This window comes from Sinocyclocheilus anshuiensis, unplaced genomic scaffold (genome assembly GCF_001515605.1).
Source record: "Sinocyclocheilus anshuiensis isolate Anshui unplaced genomic scaffold, SAMN03320099.WGS_v1.1 scaffold1020, whole genome shotgun sequence".
Classification (NCBI taxonomy): Eukaryota; Metazoa; Chordata; class Actinopteri; order Cypriniformes; family Cyprinidae; genus Sinocyclocheilus; species Sinocyclocheilus anshuiensis.
The window spans coordinates 44,581-54,014 of record NW_015552608.1 but is presented as its reverse complement, the minus strand read 5'-3'; the positions used below and the strand labels follow the sequence as shown (position 1 = coordinate 54,014).

The 9,434-nt window shown below is 37.6% G+C and overlaps 1 protein-coding gene across 1 annotated transcript in view; it reads left to right on the top strand.

Annotated features, from left to right (window-relative positions):
* The first annotated feature begins 2,528 nt into the window (after positions 1-2,528).
* The window catches only part of LOC107665900 (heterogeneous nuclear ribonucleoprotein L-like), a 34,818-nt gene continuing 27,912 nt past the window's right edge, over positions 2,529-9,434 (top strand). Inside the window, exon 1 of the mRNA XM_016456963.1 lies at positions 2,529-2,769. Within this exon, the coding sequence (XP_016312449.1) occupies positions 2,596-2,769 (174 nt within the window). The 5' untranslated portion in view covers positions 2,529-2,595. The remainder of the gene's footprint in view (positions 2,770-9,434) is intronic.

The following is a 9,434-nucleotide window of genomic DNA, read 5'->3' as shown; positions in this document are numbered from 1 at the left end:
CACAATTTGAGTTGAATTACTGAAATAAATGAACTTTTCCACGACATTCTAATTTATTGAGATGCACCTGTACACACACACACACACACGCACACACACACACACACACACACACACACTCCTGCAAAGCAGAGGCGCGTTTGTGCAGCACACCTCTGTCCTAGATAGATCTCTGTGGTTTTCCAGGTTTAGCAGCTCTATCTCTTCAGTCTGGGAAGATAAAACGCCTCCTGCTAAACATGTTCAGACGCTAGAAAAGCACCTGCCGCTCCACTGGCTGCAAAACACTATTTGATGCAAATTCACCAATTTCCTCCCTAGTGAACAAAAGGTAGAAGAGAGACGACTGCTTAAATATCACACCACAGCGCTCTGCTCTCCAGCAGCACGGCGGGAGATGTTATTATCATCGTCTGTGTGTTTAGCAGGATTTATGGAGAGACGTGCAGCACGTCTCAAATGGGCTGTAATTGCTGCTGAAGACTGTGTTCTTCTCAAAGAGCTTCTGATGCTGCTGGGAACTGTGGGAGAATGGCCTACAACCACAGACGCATCTTCAGCTCCGCTTTAACACTTCATGAACCCTCAGACGTCTGGACCTGAACGCACAGCCGAGCCGACAGGAGGAGTGATGGGAGAGACTGATGACAGACTCACGAGCAACATCTGAAACCTGACAGCAGCATCTGAACACATGGAACATGAACCATCAAAAACAGATCTGGCCATCGATCTATCTATCATCTGACCATATCCATCTGTTTTTACACATCCATCCATCCTCCGTCTATCCATCATCCATCTATCCAACATCCATCTATCATCCTTCCATCCATCCATCCAACATCCATCTATCATCCTTCTATCCATCCATCCGGCCATCCATCCATCCATCCATCCAACATCCATCCATCTATCTTCCATCCATCCATCCATCCATCCATCTATCATCCATCCATCCATCCATCCAACCAACATCCATCCATCCATCAAACATCCATCCATCATCCATCCATCCATCAAACATCCATCCATCATCCATCCATTCATTCATCCATCCATCCATCCTACCAGCATCCATCCATTCATCCATCCATCCAACCGACATCCATTCATCCATTCATCAAACATCCATCTACCATCCATCTATCCATCATCCATCCATCCATCCAACCAACATCCATCCATCCATCCATCTACCATCCATCCATCCATACAACATCCATCTATCCATCTATCCATCTATCCCTTTCCATGTGTCCATCCATCTGTCTGTCTACAGTATCTCACAGAAGTGAGTACACCCCTCACATTTTTGTAAATATTTTATTATATCTTTTCATGTGACAACACTGAAGAAATGACACTTTGCTACAATGTAAAGATGGAGGAGTGGAAGAGGACTCCAGTGGCAACCTGTGAAGCTCTGGTGAACTCCATGCCCAAGAGGGTTACACACAAATAATGGTGGCCACACAAAATATCGACACTTTGGGCCAAATTTGGACATTTTCACTTAGGAGTGTACTCACTTTTGTGGCATCTATCTATCTATCTATCTATCTATCTATCTATCTAGCCATCTATCCATCCATCCATCCATCCATCTATCTATCCATCTATCTATCTATCTATCATTCTCAGACTGATTTAACTGTTCTGAGGCAAATTCCACATGATGTCACTTCCTCATATTTGACACATATTCTCAGATTTCAGTTTCTCCAGGTCATCTTCCCTCTGCTAAAATATTCAGATTTAATTGAGCTTTTAATGAAGACAGCTATATTTCAGTCTCTGTTGATGAACAGTATTCCTGTTACAGAATCATAATACAGTTTTTCTCAGTCGCTTTGGTGCATTTCTCACATCACTATTTATGACAGATTTTGACAACTAGTTCAACATTTTTGTATGTAATGACTCAAGCAATGAAATGAGGACTATTAGTTTTATATGGAATGACTATTCAGCATTCACAAGTATAGTTAATTTTGACTGACATGACATAAGCAAATGATAATGTTATAAAACAGCAGAGAGTTGTATGAAAGCAATTGATGCATGTCCAAAAGCATTTGCAATTTGTTCGAAGGAATGAGAAACTGCTACTATGATGTGCACAAATGACTAAATGTTGTGGAGGTTGAACTAACTGTTGTGCAAATGTAAATAGTGATGTGAGAAATGCACCAAAGCGACTGAGAAAAACTAATATAACTTATTTTTTTACACATTGAACTTAATTTCTTTGTAAAAGGACATTATTATTTTTTATGAATGCCGCTTCACATGCTCATTATTATAAAGTGATGTTCACACAAAGAAGCTCAAAGTGATTGTAATTATTTTTAATGTCACACTATTAAAGCAGCCCCGTGTTCTTCACGCATGCCCCGCTCTCAGCCAATCAGCGCCGCCGCCTCGCTGTCACTCGGACGCCGGATCCAATCAAAACCCGGCGTGACGTCAGAGCCGCAGTGAGCGAGGATCGAGGGCGTGAGAGCGCAGAGCTGCTGCCGGATCAGAGCAGCACATGATCGTTTCGATCAGCCTCCGATTATTGATTGTGAGCGACCGGTTGATTGATCCATCATGTCCGCGCTGGAGGAGTACGAGCGCGCACCCAAGCGCCTGAAGGTGTCCGGCGAGGATGAGGAGGAGCTGGAGGAAGGCGAGGAGTCAGACTCAGCATCCGCTGGGCTCCCGGGTGACGATGAGGAGGATGAAGGGCAGAGCAGAGCGCGCTGGAGCTCCGCGGAGAGGAAGGTCAGAGCCGCATCACTCTCAATACTGAGCACTAGCATCATCAGCATCATCTGAGTAATAATTATGCAGAGAACATCTTGATATATATTCATTAATATATAGTGCATGATGCCAAAACACTGCAAAGAGAGAGAAGAGAGAGGAATCAGGAGATGATAAACAGGAACAGAGCCATTCAGTTCAGTGACATCAATAAGATGGAAAATACATTCACCACAAGATGAAGTGTCATGTTAGTATGAATTCATAAATCAAGCTCTTCAGCTTTGCATTCAGTGTAGAGAAGTCAACAGCAGTAAATATAAAATCACTGTCAAGTCAACAGATCAGCGCAAAATATATGGAGTGCAGTAATCTTTTTTTCTATTAAAACATGTAAAATAGCATATTAATAAATGAATTCACAGTCCAGAAAACAGTGTTCGCTCCACGTGTAAAGTAAGGATGGATTTATAATATGCACTTGACCTATTTTAACTTGTGCATGTTCCTGGTCTAATTGTGATTATAGTTAGTAAAAATGATCAGTTTTGTTAAATTAAATGAACATAAGGAAGCATTCTACCGGTAATCTTTTTTCTACTAAAACTTACAAAAACCTAATCTGTGAATAACGACACGATCACATTGTTTGGTCAGAATTTTAATAAATTAATTTACGTACAAGATAAGTGTTCACTACATCAAAAGCATGACTTCATCTTTTATATTTAACCTCTTTTAACTCCGTTTAAAAATCAGTTAGCATGTCGTGAAAACAATTCAACGCATGTTTTTTTTTGTTAAATGAACACAAAGAATTTGATAATTTTCATTTATATGCATAAACAGTAATCTGCTTCTTTCTTACGACATTCATGCAAAGTACCAGATTTGATCAGATTTTAATAAATGAGAGAATCAGTTTAATGCACACTCAGGTGTATGCCTGGTAAACAGACCGTTTGATATATATCAAAGTACCATAGTCGTAATGTGGTACTTTTTTGTTCCGGACAAACCGTCCGTTTAATTTCTACAGAGTTCCCCAATTAGACAGCTTTTGGTTATGTACGTAATTTCCAAAACATGCTAGTAATTGTTGGGCTGGTCCAATGGAGGTTGCTGGACCACTTCTAACGTTCCTCATTTTTTAATTTTTATTAAACTAAAATGTGACATCCTGCCAGTACCATGGTAATGTGTGGTAAACAACATCTCAGCTTTTTTAAGCATATAGTCTTCATTTTTGTCATCTGGACACATTGGCTCATTGGACTTATTCTAAGTGTGTAACCAAGAACGATAACTTTAAATTATAGCAGGATTGATTCTGATATTTTGAATCGTTCATCAGCTGGAAAATATTAGTTTCTCTGTGCCTTTATCGTTATAGCTGCGGTGTGGACGGTGCTATTCTTTAATAGTGAGAACGATTTGTAGAACTATATATTTATCGTTAATAGTTATCGTCCTTGGTGTGAACAGGCCTCAAAAAACATGAAAGTGCAAAATATCTAGTTTCAGGGACCATCCAGAGCCGACGTTAAAGTCCGTAAACGCACGTATAACCCAAAATGTGTTGTTCACAAAGATGCCACTTGCGCTTAAACCAAGTAAATAAAAAATAAAGACTGGTGATTGTGCACAGTGTTGGGAAAGTTTTAAAAGTAATGCACTAAATATTCCCTAAAAAAGTAACTAATTGTGTTTTTTTTCTCATCTGGGCTGCATGGGCTCATTTTTCGCTCTTCAGCATGAAACAGTTTTATCTAAAGTCAAATGCTTATTCGAATGGTTGAACTGGATCATCGAAACTCAGCAGCAAAGACATTGGTTAATAAAATGCGATTAAATACATAAAGGATCATTGTGTTATTTAACATAATTATTGCAGGTTTTGCAGATTCTGAGTTTGCATTTCACTGTTTTTATGCATTTTGAGAAATACTGAATCTGTTTCTGTTTCTGTGCGAGTGAGATGAGTAAACGCATGTTGACACTTAGTCTAGAACAACACCTCTGCACTCACTCCTGATTCTCTCAACATGAGCACAAGAGAGCTGTCAGTCAATACAGGAGAAACAAAGTATATCTGAAAAATATATTTTCTTATAAATTAAAAAGTAATGCGTTACTTTACTAGTTACTTGAAAAAGTAATCTGATTGCATAACTCTGGTTACTTGTAATGCGTTACCCTCAACACTGGTTGTGCATTATCAGGTAATCAAAAATTAGGAAATTTAAACATGCTCAAGTAACCAACTTTACAATTTTTGTTGCACTTGATCAAGTCCAATACACGCAATTTTAAAGCATCTTTATAGAAAGTTATATTAGAGCTGGATAATAATATAGTAACATTTGCGATGATATAAACAATCAAGCAGTTGAGATTTGCTACATAGTAGCCTATATATTGAGATGGACTGACCCAGGAAATACCATGGTATATTTCAGAACAACATACAGTATGAATGAATGAATGAATGAATGATGCATTTATATAGCGCTTTATTGTGTATTGTTGTACACCCAAAGCGCTTTACAATCATATGGGGGGTCTCAGTAGTATTAGTAATAGTAGTAATACAGTAGTATTTCATTTGTTAGGATCACTGTACACACTAGGACTCTAGTGCACACACACACACACACACACACACACTCACACTCACACTCACACACACACACACACACACACTCACACACACACACACACACACACACACACACACACACACGAGTGAGTAAACATCACCCGTGAAGTGTGTCTGATCCCATGATGCATCACTGCAGATCTGATTCACCCATTCACACTGACCATGACTGCATCTCTAAATCACTGGACGATGTTTCTGTCTAATGCAGGACTATCAGAGTCACTTTAAAGCGAGTGATATCAGATTGTCCGAATGTGTGTGTTCACAGAGGAAGCGTTTGACACCCTGCTGTCAGCTGTCTGGAGACGTGGTTTAGTTTCCTCAGTGTTTATGGTCGCACCTGTGAACTCATGTGGGCGAGTTGATGACCTCGCAGTGTACAGTGTACAGTGATCCTAAATGTTATTTAACGTGACATTTTTAGAAACTGGAGAGCAGTTACCATAAAAGGAGTTAGAGAGCAGGAATGAGAACTGAATCACGAGTCATTTATGAAAGCCGTTCGCTTTGAATGTCCTCAGCCGTCAGACGTGATGCTTTTTGTTTGTTTTTAAAATGTTGAGCATCAGGCACTCGTGAGGTTTCACATACTGTACAAGTGTTCAATGCGTGAAATCATGACTCTGTTTACTTTATTAGTGCACGTTCATGCTCTGTTTATTATCATTTGCATTTACATGCACCGGTGTGACTTTAAACAGTAATGTATGTTTTACTAAACCATTTTAATATATGAAAAATACCACAACTGTGTCTGAATTAATCTGCATACATGATAACAGCGTTCGCTCTACATCTGAAGTCAGCATGAAATCATAATTGAGCCCTATTATTTTAATAGAACGTGTTCCCGGATTAATTGTATGTGAAAAGTGTGTAGTAAAAATAATCAAAGCATGCTTTAAATTAACTGAACATGAGAAAGGATGATATTTAATCATTTATATGCACAATTATGACAGTAAACTACTTTTTAATAAATCATGTTAAAATATTATCACATCTGTGAAAAATGACAGTCACATTTTATTTTAATCAGTAAATTTAATTGTACACTCAACGTTTAAAGTAAGCTTGAATTTATAATTTGTAATTGACCTATTTTAACTTACTAGTACATGTGCCTGGTTCCAAAATCATGGTTAATTATGTAGTAAAAATACTTTTCTAATTAAATGACCACAAAAAATTGTATTCATTTTCATTTATATGCATAATCTGTAATCTACTTTTTACTAAAACATTAAACATATTTATGTGATACCAGATGATTCAAACACATTGAATTGTAGTTGTAAGTCAGAGAATCAGTTTATTGCACATGCTTAATTTGAGCTTGTTTCATATTGACTTTTAATATGATCTCTAGAAACAGTGTGTGTGCGTGCATCTCATTCATTGTTTTCTTGACACGCTCTGTGATAGAACTGTGTGTGATTGAGTGTGTTCACAGTCCAGACGCTCAGAAAGAGACAGACAGATATAATGGCTTCAGTATTATGCCTAGAGCGAATCGCTCAGCTCTGAGGAAAGTTCCTCTTGATGATTGGAATACTAAGTGGCTTTTATTGGCTGGTTTAACTGTCTGATCTGAGCGATGGTTGCACATGTATGTGAGTCGCTGCTCTCGGCACGTCACTGGGATCTCAGCGGGATGATGGGACACGAGCAGCTAAACGGGGTCACTGTGGTGCTGATAGGAGGCCGACCTGCTCTGGATCATTCTGTTCTGCTGATGAATTATGGGTTTTGATGTATTATATGCCATAACATGCGCTGCTGTAACATTAAAGGGGTCATATGATGCTGCTAAAAAGAACATTATGTTGTGCAGTGTCTTCACGACATGGTGGTAACAACAATACTACAGCGAGAATAAAAGTTACGCCTTCTTTCTTTGCGTGAACATTTGGGCGGCGTTATGCAAATCTTCCCACATAGTGATGTAGACATGTGGGGGCGTGTTAGAACGAGACGTTTTAGGGGGCCGTGGTTAACTCTTAACTTTTATAAAGAATATCTCTTTGGATTTGAGACTTTAGTCTTTGCAACTTTACAGATCTTCTTTATGCACCAAGAGCTTGTAACACTCCAAAGAGAAAGGAAGACTTGAAATCGCATCATATGACCCCTTTAAGATGCTACATGCAAAAACATTGTGTTTCATGGAGATTTTGTTTTGTTCTGCTACCATTTTGAAGACTAGTGGAAAGATTTGTGTGTTTTTGCACTTTATCTATCTATTGAAATCTGTAAATTTCAATTTCAATCCATGTATTTAAAAGATTTCTCCTCCACTTCAGCAGCACTTACAAACACCAAAACTTAGAGTTTTATTCCTCTCTATATTCTGAAGGTTTTTACTGAGGGGTTTGTTCATATATCATTCACACTGATTTATATAACACCTTATTCCTAAAACAGGCTGAAAATGTGTTTGTTTTCTGTCTATTGAAAGTATTTTCTGATTTATAGAGTGATGAAAAGAGAAATCCAGAATCCCCTCAGTAAAAACCTTTAACTCTAGTATGGCAACATAATCAAACAAGAATTTCGAACCGGACTTTATGCAATTTTCAGATTTATCTTCTGGAAATGTATTGAAATTATAGCATATTATTGCATATTTAAACTTAACATTCAAGAAAACTTGTAATACAAAACAATTGTCTTTAATGTAATAATCAACTGATGAAAGTATGCTGATATGTGTAGTTTCTAGCCTTAAAAGGTGAATTCACTAAAATTAAACCTAAATCTTCATTGATGCACCTTCATGTTGTTCCAAACCCGTGTGACTTTCTCTTTTTCTGAGAAACGCTGGTCCTCAGAGATCAGCGTGTTGTTTTATATTCAGTAGAAGAAAGAAAGTCCTACAGGTTTGGAGCGAGTAAATGATGACAGCATGTTCATTTCTGGGTGAATTAGTCCTTTGATTGGTGCTGAAAGCGCTCCTGAAGTCTCTGAGCATTGACATTCTCGTTAATGTCTTTTATTCAGCGCATCTGTTGTGTGTCGGGTGTAAGTGAGTTTGTGTCTGTCTCCAGGAATGACGCAGCTGTAAAGCAAACAAACGCTGGAAGAGTGTCGATTGAATGGTCTGCGCTGTAGCAGCGAGCTCTTTGAGTTCTGAGTTCTGCTGTTGATTCTCTCCAGAGTAGTGTTACACAATCGTGTGGTGTGTAGTTCTCTTTGGATGACATTGCATGTTGTTTCCTGTTCATGCTGCTGCTCTCTCGTCGTTTCTGTCATTGGTTTGCAGAGGAAACATGCTGCTATCTGTGTATCAGCAGCCACGCGGGTGTTTTTAGGGTGTGAGCGCTTCCTAAGTTAAATTATGCTTATTACTTACCTACTGATAGTAGACAAGACAATATATATTTTTTTTTACATAAAAAGATGTTTTTGGGTAGTATACAGCCAAACCAAAATTTATTCAGACACCTTCAACGTTTCACACATTATCACGGTTTATTCGCTATAGTTTAGAAAATGGTAATAAAATATGACAAGAACTCGAACAAATTCATCTGTTAACACTTAAGCAAAACATGGTCAGGTCAAAGTGTCTGAAGCATTTTTGGTCCCAAGTTTTTATCAATTTTACTTGTAGTCCACTGCATGAAGAATTTTTGGGTATAATATGTCACAGTTCACTTTATTTTGCTCTCCTCACTTACATAAATGAACTATAGTGTCCTGCACCCACTAGTAACAAAATGTCAAAAATTATATCTGGTGTCTGAATAATTTTTGGTTTGACTGTAGATATATATATATATAAAACATAAAAAATAATGTTAAAATAAAAAATACCAAATGATAGTTGAAAAGACAATTTTCTTAATTTAAACTTAAAAATAAAATCTTAAAATATCAAATCTCTTATTTTACACATTTTTTCCCATAAAGGACATTTTTGGTAGTACAGTATGTGTGTGTATATATATATATATTTACATAATATTAGTTTTTTTTACATGTAGATTGTTTATATATATATATATTTATTTATTTATTT